This window comes from Nicotiana attenuata, chromosome 2, assembly GCF_001879085.1.
Source record: "Nicotiana attenuata strain UT chromosome 2, NIATTr2, whole genome shotgun sequence".
NCBI lineage: Eukaryota > Viridiplantae > Streptophyta > Magnoliopsida > Solanales > Solanaceae > Nicotiana > Nicotiana attenuata.
In genome coordinates, this window is record NC_031990.1 from 46,849,021 (window position 1) to 46,867,695 (window position 18,675).

The 18,675-nt window shown below is 36.2% G+C and overlaps 2 protein-coding genes and 1 long non-coding RNA gene across 4 annotated transcripts in view; all 3 read right to left on the reverse strand.

Moving 5' to 3' along the window:
* Nucleotides 1-315, reverse strand: part of LOC109222968 — a 491-nt gene extending 176 nt beyond the window's left edge. Inside the window, exon 1 of the long non-coding RNA XR_002067487.1 lies at nt 275-315. This is a non-coding gene — a long non-coding RNA (uncharacterized LOC109222968). The remainder of the gene's footprint in view (nt 1-274) is intronic.
* LOC109219181 (putative uncharacterized protein DDB_G0282499) lies at nt 7,495-8,390 on the reverse strand. Its single transcript, XM_019383624.1, has one exon. It carries the CDS (start codon nt 8,362-8,364, stop codon nt 7,495-7,497), a length of 870 nt encoding a protein of 289 aa, XP_019239169.1. The 5' UTR covers nt 8,365-8,390.
* LOC109209021 (protein diaphanous homolog 1-like) lies at nt 10,371-15,450 on the reverse strand. Of its 2 annotated transcripts, XM_019372187.1 has the most exons (9): nt 15,074-15,450; nt 14,053-14,277; nt 13,427-13,522; nt 13,215-13,338; nt 11,784-13,044; nt 11,521-11,686; nt 11,287-11,451; nt 11,045-11,197; nt 10,371-10,950 (listed from the first exon to the last, which is right to left on the reverse strand). In XM_019372187.1, the coding sequence occupies exons 1-9, from the start codon at nt 15,347-15,349 to the stop codon at nt 10,771-10,773; spliced, it is 2,646 nt and encodes an 881-aa protein (XP_019227732.1). In that variant the 5' UTR covers nt 15,350-15,450; the 3' UTR covers nt 10,371-10,770. The 2 variants fall into 2 exon arrangements, with proteins under 2 accessions (XP_019227732.1, XP_019227737.1); XM_019372192.1 differs by lacking the exon at nt 10,371-10,950 and having other exon boundaries at nt 11,107-11,210.

Below are 18,675 nucleotides of genomic sequence, written 5' to 3' on the forward strand. Positions count from 1 at the left end.
ATATGCAATTCCTAAAATTCAGATACTAATGAAACAAAATGACTTACTATGCATGGATCAATCAAACGAGACAAAACTAAATAGCTAATTCAGAAAGAAGGAAAAAAACTGAGTAGAAATTGAAGGGAAAAAATCGTCATAAATAGAAAAATAATGAGCAAGTGTAGAGGAGAAAAAATCAAAATTGAAAAGGGGATAAATGTACTAATTAATGAGAAAAAGGAAATTCACGTAATTCACTCACTCAAAACAACCTCAACCAAATTTTAACCACCTTTAGCTCCCGTTTGGCCATAGGTTTTGGCAACTTTTTTTCAAATTTTTTTGAAAATATTGTTTGTTCATAGATTAATGATTTATTTTTAAAAAGTTTCTGAAATTATTTTTCAAGTTTTCAAAATTAAAAATTATTTTTTTAAATTTTAACCAAATCTATGTCCAAAGGCTAGCTTAGTGATGACATGGCAGAGGAATGTATTCACCTTCACTAAGGCGCGTGAATGTTTTCTTTTTCCTATTATTTCTCCTATGTCCCTCAAAATTTTTGTTTGGGTCTACTTCGATGTCTTCCACTTTGTTTCCGACCCTTGGACAAAATCCCAATGGTCCTTGCCGTCAACTTCATCACCCCACACCGTCCAGTAGCTCCTCCATCTACACCGCAGCTGAGGAACTCCGCTATTTTTTTCAGGCAAATTTTTTTATCTGAATCACGACAGCTCGTTGGAGAGCATCCAAACAGAACATATGATTTGCCCGCTTTACAAAATAGGTACCGTTTCCATTGCGAGATCCAACGATGATGAGTCAACCATTACCGCCGGCGAGAACGCATCTAGATGACTCAATTAGTGCTACTGCTCTAATTCGGAGTATGATTCCCATCCACATTATTCTTACAAAAATTGATTAATTTCACCTTCTCTGGAAATGCAAATTGGTTTTGGTCGGAGAAGATGGTGAAAAGAAAGCAAAAGTCATACAAGTGCTTAGCCTCACTTCATGACTATTATGTACCTGAAACTAATGACAACTAGTGCCACCAATACTAGTGTTTCATCTACTGAAATTTCAATGGCAGACCCATTTTGAAAACAAAACTACAGAACGATGAGATAAGCATATTGCAATGATTAGGTAAATTTTTGATCTTCTAATAGAAATCAGAAGTAAAAACATAGTAGTATTTCCGGATGGTATCCTCCAATGGGTCAAAGAGAAGCAAAGGTTTTTTTGGGGAAAATAACCAAATAAAAATGACATGGAAAATATGTGGCAGCGTGCGTGTGCTACACTGCAGATTTAAATCTGGTTTTGGTCTCTTAGGGTGGTCAAAATTCAACTTCAAAAGTGTTGCGGAAGGCGAATATACAGAGAGTGCTTAAATCACAACCATTATATCTAAAGGTAGCTAATAAATAGTAAATGAAACGATAATAAAAAGAACACCAGAAATTAACGAGGTTCGGTAGCTAATAAATAGTAAATGAGACGATAATAAAAAGAACACCAGAAATTAACGAGGTTCGGCAAAATTTGATTTTTGCCTAGTCCTCGGACACAATCAACTTAAACTTTATTTTACTCCAAAAATACAAGTGAAATACTATAAGAGAGAAAGAAGATTCATATGCCTTAGGAGATAAGAATGCAAGTGAGAGATATTTCCAAATGAACAAAACCCTTGCTAATTATAGTAGGGAAATGGCTTAAATAATGTCATGCATGACATCATATTAAGTGTGATCATGCAATGTAAATGCATGAAAAAGGCATCTACCAGTTTCTACCTAAAATGAGGCTTCAAATGTTCACACTAGTTCACATTAATCTTGTCAAATTAAATAAACTCCACCTTGGCAAGATTCCACTTTTTCAATTTTCTCTCACTGTTAAATTTTGATTGTGCCTTCAACTTCAATCTTCAAAGTTCAACAATGTCGATCAAGTTCAAACAGTTAAAACTTGATCGCAGTCACTACTTTTGTTAGCATATCGGTAGGGTTGTCTGAGTCCGAATTTTCAGCGCCATGACTCCACCTTCCTCTATAATATCTCGTGCAAAGTGATATCAAACATCAATGTACTTGCATGATAAACTTGGTTCTTTGCTAATTGGATAACACTCTCACTATCACAAAACAATATGATGCTTTCTTGACTAATACCAAGCTCTCTAAGCAATCCTTGAAGCCAAGTTGCCTCCTTTACAGCCTCTGTATTTGCCATGTACTCCGCCTCAGTAGTAGACAAAGCAACCGTTGACTGCAAAGTAGACTTTCAACTAACTGGTGCATTTGCAAAAGTGAAAACATAACCAGTAGTTGATCTACGCTTGTCCAAATCACTCGCATAATCCGAGTCACAATATCCAACAAGATACTGACTATTTTCCTGCTCAAAAATCAATCCAACATCTACAGTATTATGAATATACCATAGAATCCATTTCACAGCTAGCCAATGCTCATTTTCTGGATCATGCATATACCTTCTTACAACTCCGATAACATGTGAAATATCAGGTCTTGTACAAACCATTGCATACATCAAGCTACCAACGGCATTCGCATATGACACTGTTGACATATACTCTCGTTCAGCTTCATTCTTCGGTGACATAGCAGCACTAAGCTTAAAGTGAGGAGCAAGCAGAGTGCTAACCGACTTCGTGTTGTCATTCATGCCAAATCCATCGATTACTCTCTTCAAGTATTCTTTCTGAGATAGATAGAGTTTCTTTGAATGTCTATCACTTTTTATCTCCATGCCAAGAATTTTTTTGCCTCACCCAAATCCTTCATCTCAAACTCCTTTCTTAGTTGAATCTTCAACTTCTTAATTTTCTCTTGACTTTTGAAAGCTATCAACATACCATCAACGTATAGGACAAGATATATGAAGGATCCGTCTTCAAGCTTGCGCAAATACACACAATTATCGTATTTGCTTCTTCTATACTTCTGTCGCAACATAAACTTGTCAAATCGTTTGTGCCATTGTCTAGAAGATTGTTTCAATTTATACAATGATTTTTCAAGTTTGCACACCATATTTTCCTTTCCAACAACTTTGAATCCTTCAGGCTGAGTCATATAGATTTCCTCTTCCAAGTCTCCATCTAAAAATGCAGGTTTTACATCTAACTGAACTATCCAAAACCAACAAAACTCTAATGGAGGAGTGTTTTATGACTGGAGAAAACATCTCATTATAGTCAATTCCCTCCTTTTGAGCATATCCTTTGGCACCAATTTTGCTTTGTAGCGAGCATCTTCTTGGTTAGGAAATCCTTCTTTCTTTGCAAATACTCATTTGCACCCAATTGCTTTCTTTCCTTTTGGGAGGTTGGCCAAGTTCCATGTGCGATTCTGATGAAGAGATTGCATTTCTTCATTCATGACAATCCTCCACTTATCTTATTCTGAACTTTGGACTACGTCTTTATAAGTGGTAGGTACACCATCAGCTACAATTGAGGCTGCACAAGCCACCGTCTCTATGAGACGAATAGGTTTTTTTATTGTTCTTTTTGGCTTGCTGGTTGTTATTGATTCAAGTTATTGTTGAGGTTCCTGAATTGGAATCTCCCTCTCTGCTGACTCTTCTTCCAGGGGAAAATCTTCTATTGTTTTCTTGTTTTCTCCCTGTGTTGGGAAAATTAATTTTCCCTCAAACTCCACCTACTTTGAAGCACTATCAGTTTGTTTGACCTCTTCAACTGTCACCTTATCTGTTATGGCAGATTCATCAAAGGTAACATCTCTGCTGAATATAGTTTTTCTTGTCTCTGGACACCATAAGCGGTATCCTTTGGCTCCAGAAGTAATCCCCTTAAATATAGCTTTCTTTGCTCTCAGATCCAATTTTGACTTTTTCACATGATAGTATGCAGTTGAGCCAAATATATGCAAAAAACTATAATCTTCAGCAGGTTTTTCATACCTTTTTTCAAATGGTGTCTTGCCCCCAATAGCGGCAGATGGTAAACGATTAATGAGGTGGCATGCATATGTTATTGCCTCAGCCCAAAATTCTTTGCCCAAGCTATCATTGGACCACATACACCGAACTTTCTCTAGCAAAGTCCGGTTCATGTGTTCTATCACTCCATTCTGTTGTGGTGTATTTTTTACGGTGAAATGTCTCAAAATGCCATCATCTTCACAAATTTTATTGTAAAGACCATTTTGGTGTTCTCCGACGTTATCTGTGCGGAGACACTTCATCTTTCTGCCTGTTTGAGTTTCTATCATCGCCTTCCATTGAGAAAAATTCCAGTACCTCATCTTCGGTTTTCAGAGTACACACCCACACTTTCCGAAAAAAGTCATCAACAAAGGTTACAAAATAGTGTTTCGCACCTAATGAAGGTGTTTTGGAAGCACCCCCAACATCAGAGCAAAATACCTTTAGTATTATGGATAGCTGTTCCAAATTTAACCCGTGTCTGTTTCCCCTTGACACAATGCTCACAAAACTCCAAATTGCAAGTCTTTACTCCTTTTAATAATCCTTGATCTAATAAAATTTTCAAGGACTTTTTCTCCAGCATGTCCCAAGCGCATGTGACATAGCTTGGTTGCTTCTGCCTCCTTGTCATCACTGGAAGTCATTGCTGTCCCAATAACTGTACTACCGTGATAGTGGTACATGTTATTATTTCGCCGAATTTCCTTTATTACCACTAGTGCACCGGAGCATATTCTCATTATCCCATTTTGTGCAACGACTTTGAACCCCTTTGACTCTAGGGCTCCTACATAAATGAGATTTTTCTTCAATTCCAGTACGTATCGAACTTCTGTTAATGTTCTAATCAATCCATCACGGTTTCTTAATCGGATTGAACCAATACTATATGCGGTAAGAGGATTGTTATTTGCGAAGTGGATAAATCCACATTCTCCTTCTTGAAAATCAATGAACCAGTCCCGGTTGGGACACATATGATAGCTACAAGCTGAATCCGTCAACCATATGTCACATGGCTTAAATGGCTCAGTTGTAACTAGTGAGAAATCAGAGTCGTCACAATCAGCTACATTTGAATCCATGATAGCCTTCCCATTGTTAGGTTTGGCCTTGTTTTTCAACTTTGGACATTCTTTCTTCTAGTGCCCCTTTTCTCGGCAAAAAGCGCATTCATCTTTGTTGGGTCTGGATCTTGACTTGGATCTTCCTTTCTTCGTTCTCATATGATTTTGAGAACGACCTTTCACGACCAATGCTTCTCCTTTTCCACTCTTTTGTTTTTCTCTCTTTCTTTGTTCATAGTTGTACAAGGCAGAAAAAACTTCTTTGAGAGATACTTCATTATTCCCATGAAGTAGAGTTATTTGAAGGTGCTCATACTCATTGGGAAGTGAACTTAATAACATTAAGGCCATATCTCCGTCAGTAAAAGTCACGTCCATATTCTGCAAATCTGTCGCCAACTTATTGAAGCTGGTGATATGATCATTCATTGTAGTACCAGGAACATATGTGAAGCGTAACAGTCTTTTTTTCATGTAAAGCTTATTTTGACTGGTTTCTTCAAGAATTTATCCTCCAATGCATTCCACAATTTATTTGCAGAAGTTTCTTTTGTGTATGGATACTTCTGTTCTCTCGCGAGTTAAGATCGAATAGTACCACAAGTAACGCGGTTGATAATCTTCCAATCTCCTTCTCTGATATTGTCTGGTTTCTTTTCTTCTATGGAAATATCTAGCCCTTGTTGAAAAAGGACATCAAGAACCTCAGCTTGCCACATCCCGAAATGTCCTGACTTATAAAAAATTTCAACTGCAAATTTCGCATTTGACATAATTCTTGTCATAAGCGAAGATGCCAACGATGTATTACTGACACCCGATGTAGACTCTTCATTTTTATTATCTTCCATTTTGCTACAGATACTATTTATTTGCTGACAGTACAGAACACCAAAGTAATTCTTTTCTGATGTGGAAACTTAGACTAAGCTGCAACCATAGAGCATACTAAGATAGAACCTTGGCTCTGATACCAATTGTTGCGGAAGCCGAATATATAGAGAGTGATTAAATCACAACTACTATATCTAAAGGTAGCTAATAAATAGTAAATGAGACAATAATAAAAAGAACACCATAAATTAACGAGGTTTAGCAAAATTTGATTTTTGCCTAGTCCTCAAACACAATCAACTCAAACTTTATTTCACTCCAAAAATACAAGTGAAATACGAAAAGAGAGAAAGAAGATTCGAATGCCTTAGGAGAAAAGAAGGCAAGTGAGAGATATTTTCAAATGAACAAAACCCTTTCTATTTATAGAAGGGAAATGGCCGAAATAATGTCATGCATGACATCATATTAAGTGTGATCATGCAATGTAAATGCATGAAAAATGCATCTATCAATTTCTTCCTAAAAGGAGGCTTCAAATGTTCACGCTAGTTCACATTAATCTTGTCAAATTCAACAAAAAGTACTCAGGGGTAATAGGTCTCCCGGAATTTGAGTGTGTAACTGAAAATTTCGTTATAATTCAGGGGCGATTTTATGTATTATCCCAAGCATGAGATAATACATAAAATCCCATTGATAATACATAAAAAGCATTAAACTTATAACCTTTCAAGTTTCACCATTGATAATTATTATACTATGTGCTATATTATACATATAATAATTGTATTTTGATGGGTCATGGGACCTTTAGTTTTTGGCTTCAATGGCCAAACAAATTCAAAAACTAAAGACCATAAAATTTGAAACCTTTCACCAATGATAATTATATAAATTATGTGTTACATATAATAGTAGTGTTTTCGGGGACCTTATTTTTGAAGAATTAATCTAAATAGTTGCTCATCCATTCACTTAAATTAAAAATAGCCAATGAATGTATAATATATGTATAATATGTTCATAACCATGTATAACCAGTATACAATCTGTGTATACCAGCTACGAAAAGTAGTGAATCCGGCAGACTATTTGTGTAAAGATTCCTATTATTTTATTTTATTTTGGCTTCAATGTCCTTACCTTGAAGCCAGCCTTCGTAAGGTACTTGCTGTTAGGAAGGTTAGAGGTGGATGGTGGAAGCTGTCTTATGACCATAGCCATTTTCATTCTCAGACATGAAATTTGGTGCTTGATCTTTGTTTGGAATTACTACTTTTGTCTTTTTTTCATGACCCAATTTATTGGTGGTGGGAATTTTGTTCAAGAATTGGATGTCTCTTGCATGGATTTGCAATGAAGATAAGATAGTAAATTAGGAGGAAGATGAAGGAGGGTAGATGCTTGACAAGGAATGTCATGGAAGAGGGATAAGAGTAAGAGAAAAGATTATATCAATTGTACAATACAATGCCCAAATGTGTCACATAAAATGGACAAACACTAATATTTTACCCACTAAAACATTACTCAATAACTGAAAACGAAACACTAATACTGGAACTCATGACATGTTGCTCACATTAACTGAAAACTTTTGCAGAATTAAAAAGCTAGTTCAAGGCATGTCCCCTTCTGGTTGGAACTCCTCTTCATTCTCATACTTCACAAAATTGACGTTGTTGTAGTTGCTTAACTCATTATCAGCATAGGAGTTCGCAAATTCTCTTGAATTTTCATGTGGATCCCTCACATACTTCTCTGTATTGACATCATAGGAGTATTTCCCATTTTCCAAGACCCTTGTGTCACTCATGCGCTGCTTCTGCACCCCCTGACCATTGCCAACATTATAGTGGTTATAGTCAAGGGGATAGCTTTGTTCTTGATCGTTGTAGTAACTGTTGCCAACATTCTTGCCAGGGTAATTATTGTTGTTGTAGTAATCGCTACCACCATTGTGGTAATGGTTGTTGTTGTTGTTGTTGTAAGTATTGTCACCACTATAGTACTGATTGTTGTTGTCGCCGTTGTCATAAGTATTGTCACCACTATAGTATTGGTTGTAGTTGTTATTGTTGTTATCGGTGACATTGCCATAAGTAGTATCACCATTGTAATATTGGTTGTAGTTGTTATTATTGTTGTCGTCGTTGTTGTTATTAGGATTGTCCTGAGGGACAGTAACATATGCGACAGGGTTGTAATTCTTGGGAAGGTACTTGCTATTAAGAAGGTTATTCATAGGGGTAGTAGTAGAAGGTGAAAGCTGACCTGATTCATCATAAACACCATAGCCATTTTCATTTTCAGGTATGAAATTTGGTTCTTGCTCTTTGTTTGGAGTTACTTCCTTTGTCTCTTTTTCATGACCATTGTTGTTGGTGGAAATTTTGTTGAAGAATTTGTTGTCTCTTGCATGGATTTGCAATGAGGATAAGAGAGTAATTAGGAGGAAGAAAGATAAATGATTGGCAAGGAATGCCATGGAAGATAGCTAAGAGAGTAAGGGAAAGAGATGATGTGAATGTGTGTAGTGCTCTGAGTGTTGGTAACATCAATTGTCATTCTCTCTTTATATAGAAATCCTTTTGTCATTTTTAAGTGTGTAAATATCGAGTACAAGTAAATATTTTTTTAATATATATGAGTTCTTCCTAATCATTTCTTAATTTGTTCATACTCTCTACATATTTTATTTAGAGATCTCTTATGATATTTTTTACTCTTCTCTTGTGAAAAGAATCATATGCTAAAATAACATATGTAATGGACTACAAAACTAATTCTCTTGTATTTTGACCTTTTTATATTTAATTTTTAAGCCATATTGTGAAAAATCACCATGACCGCAAACTTCGATATGGAAGAAATGATCTCTTACATCCACTTATGACCCTACAAACATCTCTTGTGTTTTATTTACAGATTTTCTATGTTACTTTTTACTGAACTTCTGTGAAAAGAGTCATATAACTAAAATAACACATGTAATGACTTACCAACTAATTCTCTTGTAGTTTGACCTTTTTATATTTATTTTTAAACCATATTGTAAAAACTCATCTTAATTAGTAATATCTACATGACACGAAAATTCGATATGGAAAAAATGATCTCTTATGTCCACTACTAACCCTACAAACATATGTTATTTTTTATTGATCTCATGTGAAAAGAGTCATATAATTAAAATAACATTTGTAATGGACTACAAAACTAATTCTCTTGTATTCTGACCATTTTTTATTTATTTTTATAAAAGAAATACACATTTGGATACTTCATTAGAAGTCTATAATATCCAAGAAGTGTCTATAATATCCAAGAAGTGTCAATTTCAATCTTTCATTAAGTTCAAAGTATTCTCTAATTGGAAGGGAACATGAGATGAAGGGTTTAGTTTGTCTTTGTGTGAGGGTGTGGCATGGTAGAAGCAGATGTTTTGTTACATGCCATGTTCTTAAGACTTGGGCTTATAAAAAGTTAAAAAAGAAGTAAATATATCCATATCTTTCCATCTGCTGTAACTGTATGATGTACGTGGTAGGGTAACATAAGGTAAGGTCTAGAGCTACATTTATACATGAGTAGTTATATTATCCACTTTAGTAGATTTTTAATACATAAAAGTATATGAGATGCATCGAATCTTTGTACATGTTTGGACGTATGTGCACAATTCTGTAGTTCTAACCGATAAACACTTCAAATTGTTGGGGGCTAAAACGGCCAAAAGATACTCTTAACATGGTGTGATATTATCCGTTTTGGAACAAGTCTGCACGGTTTTCCCCAAAAGGCCTCACACCATTAAGAGTATCTAGTAGCTGGAATGCAAGACGAGAAACATGACCACACTTAGCGGAGAGCACAATTGGCGGTATGAAGCGGATGTAGCAGTACTGGGGCACCGGTTTATCTTAACCCAGTACTTTCGACACGGAATATAAATTTATATGTAAAAGTTAACTAAAATTGCAACAAATAGTATGTTTGAACCCATAATTTTAAGAATGCAACGAATTTCATTACTAAGAAATTTAAAGGTTGAACCCATAAAACTTAAATACTGAATCCGCTTCTGATGAAGGTCTAATCCCTCAAGGCTCGCAGCAAATATTGAAGAGCATAATTCGAGGAACAGAAAAATGAGATATAACGTCAGTCTCAGTACTCACAGCAAATACTACGACAACAAACAACAACAACAACAACAAAAAAAACTCAGTGTAATCCCACAAAGTAGGGCCTGGTGTAGAGTGTACGCAAACCTTACCCCTATCTTATGAAAGTAGAGAGACTGTTGTCGATCTATGACAACAAAAGAATTACAAAAAATGGTATTGCAAAAACTAGGCAACACTGAAGTAACAAGTCTCTCTTATAGTTTGAATGTTTGATTATATAAGAATGGACAATCTGGTACAGTTACCAACATGCTACAGAACCAGTTACTATGTATAATGTTTAGCTTAATTCTTACTTGCAGTCTAAACAAAACTTGATATCATGCATAGCAATTGTTTTCTTAGTATATGCCTGATAATTAGTACCAAAAAATGCTTCAAAGAGCTGATTGCTCAAGTCTCTCAAATGCATTTAAGTTCAGCGATGCCCTCATAAGCTGGCAAGGCAGCAACATTGACATTACTATTATTGAACAAGAATCGGTATAACCTAAGGCAAATTCAGGATTTAAACTTGATGGGCTTAACCTTTGATGTTTTTAGCATCCAACTCATACTTTTAAAATTGTGAATTTATAATCTAATATTTGTTGAATTTTTAGTGGTTCCTTTACGTGTATATCTGTATTCCGGTCGAAAATAGTGAGTTCAGTTGAACCCATTGTTCAAAATCTCCATCTACCTCTAGGTACAACTATATATGTCTATTGATTAGGATTTGTTTGGATTTCTTGAGCCAATTCCCTCGTCAACTTGTCAGCGCGATCATCTTGTCCACCAGCAAAAGTATAGACTCTGAATGCAAATTGGAATGCCTTCCATAGTAGTTTACATGATCCCAGCTTTTTGTGCCCATCATTTTTTGTCTTTGCTTCTCTCCTCTCCTGATTCAATGTTCCAATATTATTAAAAAGTCCACCAAATTATCAGGACCTAATTTCCACAAGAATTAACTGCATATTATTACATTGTACTAACCTTCAGGACAAGTTCCATGCAGTTTGAGGAAACATCTACCATTAATTCTTTGATACGCACGATAATGCCAAAATCAAAATGAATATTATGGCTAATAAATTTCTTGGACTCTTCATCTTTTGTTCGATCCAGTGTTTCAATTTCTCCTTTGATCTATGCGACAGAACTATTTTTTAGAGCTGTTATAAGCAGCTGAATAATTAATAAGAGTTTTTAGATTCAGGAACTTAGTTTCTATGTACCTTGTTAAAATAACTCTCAACTTTGTCAAGGTGTTCGCCAACAGGTGAGACTATCGGCCAATTCTTTAGAGTAGTGACTATTGAGTCTAACTTGGAATATAACGCTGCTGCCATCCTAAGTTCTTCCAACTTTTTGGTAGGAAAATCTTCAAATCTTGCTAGCACCTGTAGCAAGAAACTTTCAAGCCAATGTCGTGAAATGGGAATATGAACAAAGCAGATATATATACGAACCTGAGATTCATCGGTTAATTTCTCAAGGTGAGATTCTACATATTTGTGGAATTTAACGATCTCGGACATATCTGACGTTTGAAAAGAAGCAATGGCCATTTTTATCTCCTTGATTGTTTTTGCATGATTTATAACATCCTCTTCAATTTGGTGGAAATATGCTGACCTGAGACAAACATTGCACGTTCCAAAATATATAACTCAAAATTACTGAAAAAAGCGACATTCCACCAGATAATAGGTGAGGATTTTAATAAGATTACCTCTTTGTCATTTCTGCTAATGCATCAGCCATTCCCTGTTTACCTCCTGCTGAAGCACAAACTTTCCCTGTTCTCTTCTGTGATTTACTATCTAAACTAGAGCCTTCAACTTGGCTCTTGAGTAGTCGATAAAGATTACCCATTTGGGATGATCTTTTCAATTTAGTGGCTGCTCTCTTAACTCGTAAAACACCCATAAATCCTAGTGGTGGTGGAGGTGTAGGTCCCTTTCCCATTGGCATGGGTGGAGGCGGCGCTGGCATTGCTCCATTAGAAGCCATTGGTGGAGGTGGGGGTGGAGGTGCCATGCCCTTTGATCCGATGGTAGGTGGTGGTGGAGGTGGAGGTAAAATTACATTTCCGGATGTCATGGGAGGTGGCGGTGGTGCAGGTGGAAGTGTTACTATGTTTACTGTTTTCTTAGGTGGCAGTAGAGGTGCGACACACTTTGATCCGATGGGAAGTGGTGGTGGAGGTGGAGGTGATATTAGACTTTGGGATGTCATGGAAGGTGGCGGTGGTGGAGGTGGAACTGTTGTTATGTTTCCTGTTGTCTTAGGTGGCGGTGGAGGAACCGCCATAGGGCGTGGTGGGGGTGGAGGCGGAGGTGTTACTGAGTTTCTTGATGTCATTGGTGGTGACTCTGTGACATTCGGTGATAATGTGATTGGTGACAGTGGAGCTGCTGCTTGTTCTGCTACATTTGATCTCAACTTAGGAAGCGTAGATGGAGGTAAACCCACGTCCAATGAAACAGGACTTGACACTGGTTGATTATTTGAAGCACCAGCGGAACATTTTGCTCTACTTTCTAATACATTGTCCACATCAGTCAGTAGAATATTTGGAGAGTCCGTCATGTCACAATCTTGGCCAAATTCACAATCATCCCCTGCTTGTATTTCTGGTTGTTGTTCACTAAAGTTGGTTGCTAGTTGAACAACACAATCTTGATCTTGCTCTATTGCATGAGGCAGCAAGTGGAAATAGAGGCGTTTTACATCTATAGGATTCAGCTTCTCAATTGCTTGAACCTTTAGTTCACTCTTCTGTGAACCATTGATTACTATCTCAGAGAGAACGGAAGTTGGTGTCGGTGGAGGGCTTGAGGGGGAGAACTCATTGCTCGAGCAAGACTCTGACAGAACCATCCCAGATGCGTCGGATGAAGGACTTTCATCTCTCGTCTGGTCATCCACGTCCATCATATCAAACACCCTTTCAGTCGCTAGCTTAATCATCTCATCAAGCAATACCAATCCTAAACCGTAAATGTTGATGATATAATTAAGTAAATAAAACGTGTCATATCTACCAACTCAACCTATTAAATGAAACGATCGCACAATTCAGCAATAGTACTCAGAGCTGAGAGATCAATAAAAGAGGCAGAACATTGCCATTTAGTATCCATGTAACATTATGACGTACCATAACGCTTTAGATCGTCGTGTAGTTTACTATCTGAGTCCTCATTCAACTCCGCCATGAATTTATCATCACCCGTCCATATTTCCCCGACTGATTGAAGAGTATCACAAAAGCATTCCAGTGCCTGATACATATATGTATGTATGACAATTTGGTTAGCGAAGTTAGTTGTGATCTTCTTTAGGTCACAACTCAGTGAGTAAATACGTAACCTGATCCATTCCTGCTCCATCAATATTTGACAATGGAACATTTGGGTTGACAGAAGGATACAACTGATATAGATCCTTCAGGGTCAATATCAGCAGCTGTAAAAAAAGATGTTAAAAGACTTGCCAATTTCTTCTCTGAACACTACAAAATAATGTCTATTTTCGGGCGTTTTATTGCAAAAGTTACTAATAACCTCCACAAATTGCATCAAACAACAACAAAAAAAAAAAATCCAGTGAGTTCCCACAAGTGGGGTCTGGGAAAAGTATTGTGTACGTAGACCTTACCCCTGCCTTGGGAGGGCAAATAGGTTGTTTCCATAAGACCCTCGACTAAAGACAAGATGAAAAGAAGCAGTGGCAACAAATGATAACAATAACAAGATATTACGAAAACTGAAGCGAAAGAAAGCAATCAAACAGTCGGTAGTACCAGCAATCCAAGAATAAAGAGATATCATGCTAACACTAATGCTATCGGTCCGGGAAAGAAAAAGGGAAACGCTCGACTGCCTACTAACCTTCCAGCCTAATTCTCGACCTCCATACCCTAATTGCATCAAATTGCAGCAATTTAACTAACCTCCACAATTTGTTACAATTTGAATAAAGTGACAGAAGAATACCTCATTTACAGATGCAGAACCCAAACAAGGTGATAGATCAAGCAAGTCTCTCAAGGTGAGGGTCTTGCTCCTAAGCGCTGTCATTATTATGAAGTTGTCTGCAACTCCACATGAATTGTGAACTCTAGAGCCTTTGGTTGTGCTCAAACTTTTCGATACTATAATGGAAGGTGTTTTTTGTGTTTCTTTATAAGTAAGTACATTTGTCTCGTACATGTCGTCATCCTGACAATACAAAAATTACTGTTAGTATTCACTACAAAACTAGAATTAGCTATGAACTTCATCGTTAATCTGTCGCTAAATTACTCGTAGCTAACAAAATTTCTTGATAATATGTTGTTAATCCGTCGATAAATAGGATGAGCGACGGATTTTTCTGTTTAGCTACAGAATTTGTCTGTTGCTAATTCCTGTTTTTTAGTAGTGATCATACTATTAATGAAGGAAAATGCAACTATTTGAGTGCTCCAATCTCTTTAACCTACATTATGACAGTAAGATCATCCACATCTCCAAATACAAGATGAACAATTTCATTTTTGAGGTAAAAGAAATTTCTCAAAACTTCATTAGACCTAAATGGTTTTGTGACATGAATATGCTTGTGTTTGTCATCTTCCTTAGCAAACTATTTTTATCAAAGTAGTCCCACATCATGGGCGCGTTGCATTTTTTGTATTCAGACATAATAAATAATTAAAACTGTGATATCTCTAACAACTTAAACTTTTAAATAAGGTGATCGCACAATTCAACATGATACCATATAGCAGACAGAGGTCTTGCGTATAAGCCTCATCATCACCCATTATTAAAGAATTTCATTGTGTTTGGCCTTAGAAAAAGAGTCAGGCATGCACGTAAAAGGACGTGTCGAAGACATAATTAAGAAATTAAAACTGTACTTTGTCTAATAATTTAACCTTTCAGATGAGATGATTACACAATTCCAACATTATGTTCTTAATGTGGTTGGTTATACGAAAAAAATTCGAAATTAAAGAAAGGATAATATTACCTCAAATGTGGAGAGCTTCCTAGGGGAAAAGTGAGGAGCTACAACACAGCATTCCCCAGAATGCATTTGCAACCAATTAAAATAACAAGTTCTAAATAGGCTTGAAGAAAAAGGCAACAACAATAAATAAAATGATGATTGTAGCAGTTTAATTTTCTTATTGATTGTGACAATTAGAAACTGAGAGTTCGTTAAGGAAAACAAATTGTGAGCAGCAACAATGATAGAATATATAAAATTCAAATAATGGAGGAGGATGAAAATGATGAAAAACATTCAAATATCTAAGTCAGTTAGAAAAAGAAATTTCATTGGCCTGGCTCTTGAGCCTCTGAAAGCTGTAACAAAATCTCCATGGACAATCTTTTCTATTCACCTTTGTTTCCAAAAAGAGAGAGAAATGAAAGTCAAATTCTTTGAAATTATTTTTGTTGTTTAATTTAGGCCGAACGTGTGTTTCGGGGGTTCAATGCCGCCTCTTCATCTTCCTACATTAGCACATTTCGTCTTTTTCTTCAAAGAAATACTAAACTAAGCTTCCTTTGGACATAAATATTGGTTACTTTTAAAAAAAATATATAAAAAGTATTATTTGTTTACTAAATTTGATCAGTTTTTAAAAAAATCGAAGACAAATTTGAATGTTCCAAAAATAGTTTGGGCAGTTTTGGTGAAATTTTTTCTTCCACTCACAATTTTTAATATTTTTTTAAAGTAAAATGCATATCCAAAAACTCCTTTTTAAAATTTCAATCAAATCTATGTCGAATGCCAGCTAAACTCTTTTGCATGAGTCATCAACTCTTTTCTGTGGGGTCTAACGGCTAGCTTAGCTAAGGTATATATATTTTGTTAAAAAGGTCAAATGTCTGAATATAATATATATATATATATATATATATATATATATATATATATATATTTACAAAAAAATTTAATTTACATAATTATATATATTATTTGTTTGATAAAGCACGGTGATAATAGTTGTGAATATAGTGGTCACTATTAGCAGCAATGAGTGTGAGTCGGTTGACAAGTGGTGGTTGGTAATACGTAGAGGTGACAAAATGATTAAAAGAAAACAGTTAAACACCCATATTTGTTAATCAGCAGTAGTTAACTATAGTTTAATTATAATGTAATGTTAAACTAGAGTTAGAGAGTTAGTTAGTAGTTAGAAAGCCGGTTAGTTTGTTATAAATAGTAGTGGACTTATGTACAGTTATCTTCTTCTTCAGAAATGCAACGAGCTTTTCTCTGATTCTTCCTCTTCATCTAGATCCTTCTTCCTATTCTTAGCTTAGATTTTATTTCCATGGCAGCTAACATGGTATCAGAGCCACCGGTTGAAATCTAAGCAAATTGTGAGAAAATCTCGTCTTTTCTGTTACTTCAATTCTGCAATTGAGTGCTGAATTGAGCTAGAGTAACCTTTGGTTGAAGCTAGGGTTTGTAAGCCACTTACTTTGAAAATATTTCTCAGTCAACAATGGCGATTGAAGATGAACACATTGGCGCGACCTCAACTACTGGTAATTTCACTGCTAGGACTGCTACATTTCCCACCATCGATCACGACCACCCTTTGCACCTGCAACCAACAGATACACCAGGTAGTTCTCCGATTTCTCTTCAACTTACTGGATCAGATAATTATGCCTTGTGGAGTCGTGCAGTGAGGAATGGCTTGCTAGGTAAAAGTAAACTAGGTTTTCTCGATGGGAGATTTCCTAAGTCTAAATTTGAGCCCGAGCTTCATGATCTGTGGGAGAAAGTTAATGCTATAGTTCTCTCATGGATAATGAATGCTGTGAGATCAGGATTGTTGAGTAATGTAATGTATGCATCTAGTGCTCATAGAGTTTGGGAGGATTTGAAAGAGAGGTTTGATAAAGTAAATGGTTCGAGAATACTGTATTTGCATAGAGAAGTTCATACACTGGCCCAAGAGACTATGACTATAACTGACTACTTCTCAAGGCTTAGAGAGCTGTGGGATGAGTTTGATGCTCTCATGCCTTGTCCTGAATCCAAACAATATGCTCAACACTTTGAGTATCAAAGACTTCTTCAATTTCTCACTGGGTTGAATGAGTCCTATTCTCAATCAAGGAGTCTTTGGAAAGTACTGCCCTGTATGGAAGTAAGAATGTGAATAAGGCTGGAAATTATAAGTCCAAAAGGAGTCAAGTTGAGTGTGAATAGTGTCACTATAAGGGACATACGAAAAAGAATTGTTACAAATTGATTGGATATCCTATTGATTTCAAAGCCAAAAGAAAAGGAATTAGTACATGACAATATGCCAATTATGCAGGCAATGCAGAAATTTCAGGTGAAGAGAGGTGCAATATGGCTACTAATATAACTCCTACTGTCAATGGATCATCTAGCTCAGGTACAACACAACAAATGAGTCAACCTGCTCTCTTCCAGCAGATGCCACATCTAGCTCCTATTTTTACTCCTGAGCAATACCAACAAATTGTTCATCTACTTTCTAGAGGAAGTTCAGAATTGGATCAGACACATCCAACAAAGTTGCTGCAGCAGGTATTCTAAACCAAGTGAATGCTTTTATGTCTCAATAGTAAGTGGATAGTTGACACCGGGGCTTCAAATCACATGACTTCAAGTTTAGAGATGTTACATACTCACAGACCACTTCCAAATACAGAAGCAAACAAAGTACATTTTCCTACTGGAAATGTTGTGTTGGTGTCACACATAGGTTGCACTTCTGTATTAAGTAATCAAGAGATCTCTAATGTTCTGTACATTCTTGACTTTAATTTAACTTACTGTCAGTCTCAAAACTCACTAAGGAGCTAAAGTGTATGGTTGAATTCTTTCCCGACTTCTGTATTTTTCAGCACCTCTTTAGTGGTCAGGTGAAGGGGATTGGTAGAGAAGAACATGGATTGTACATTCTGCAGGAGGTACCCCAAAATAAGATCTATATCAGGCAACAAATAAGTGTGCTAACAATAAATACTATGTTAGTCTCTTCATGTACATCTGTTTCTAGCACTTTGTAGCATAGAAGGTTAGGACATGCTCCTTTCGATATAATAAAGAGAGTAGAAGTACTAAGCAAACTCACAACAACTGATTCTCATCATTGCACTGTTTGTCCTATAGCCAAACAAACCAAGTTGCCCTTTCATCTAAGTAGTACAACTACAAAATCAGTGTTTGAACTAATTCACTATGATATATAGGGACCCTATAGAGTGCCCACGCATGATGGTAAAAGATATTTTGTTACCATAGTTGATGACTACACAAGGTATACTTGGATATTCTTGTTACATACTAAGTCAGATGCTATTGTAGTTATAAGAGACTTTCTTAATCAAGTAAAGAATGTTTTCTCTACTACTGTAAAGGTTTTAAGAACTGACAATGGAAGTGAATTTTCCAGTACTGAATTTAAGAGTCTGCTATCTAATCTTGGTATTTTCCATCAAAGCACATATGTCTATACACCCTAACAGAATGGAGTGGCAGAAAGGAAACAAAGGACCATCTTGGAAATAGCTAGATCACTCAGATTTCATGCTATTGTACCTTCAAAGATTTTGGGGAGAATGTGTTGC

What these genes read in the sequence shown, in the direction of transcription:
- LOC109209021 (XM_019372187.1), bottom strand. Translation starts at nt 15,349, where the DNA reads ATGTTTTTCATCATTTTCATCCTCCTCCATTATTTGAATTTTATATAT. An exon ending in ATGGAGCAGGAATGGATCAG is followed by an intron (nt 13,339 to 13,426) that starts GTTACGTATTTA and finishes TATATGTATCAG; the next exon opens with GCACTGGAATGCTTTTGTGA. An exon ending in GCATGGAACTTGTCCTGAAG is followed by an intron (nt 10,951 to 11,044) that starts GTTAGTACAATG and finishes ACATTGAATCAG; the next exon opens with GAGAGGAGAGAAGCAAAGAC.
- LOC109219181 (XM_019383624.1), bottom strand. Translation starts at nt 8,364, where the DNA reads ATGGCATTCCTTGCCAATCATTTATCTTTCTTCCTCCTAATTACTCTC.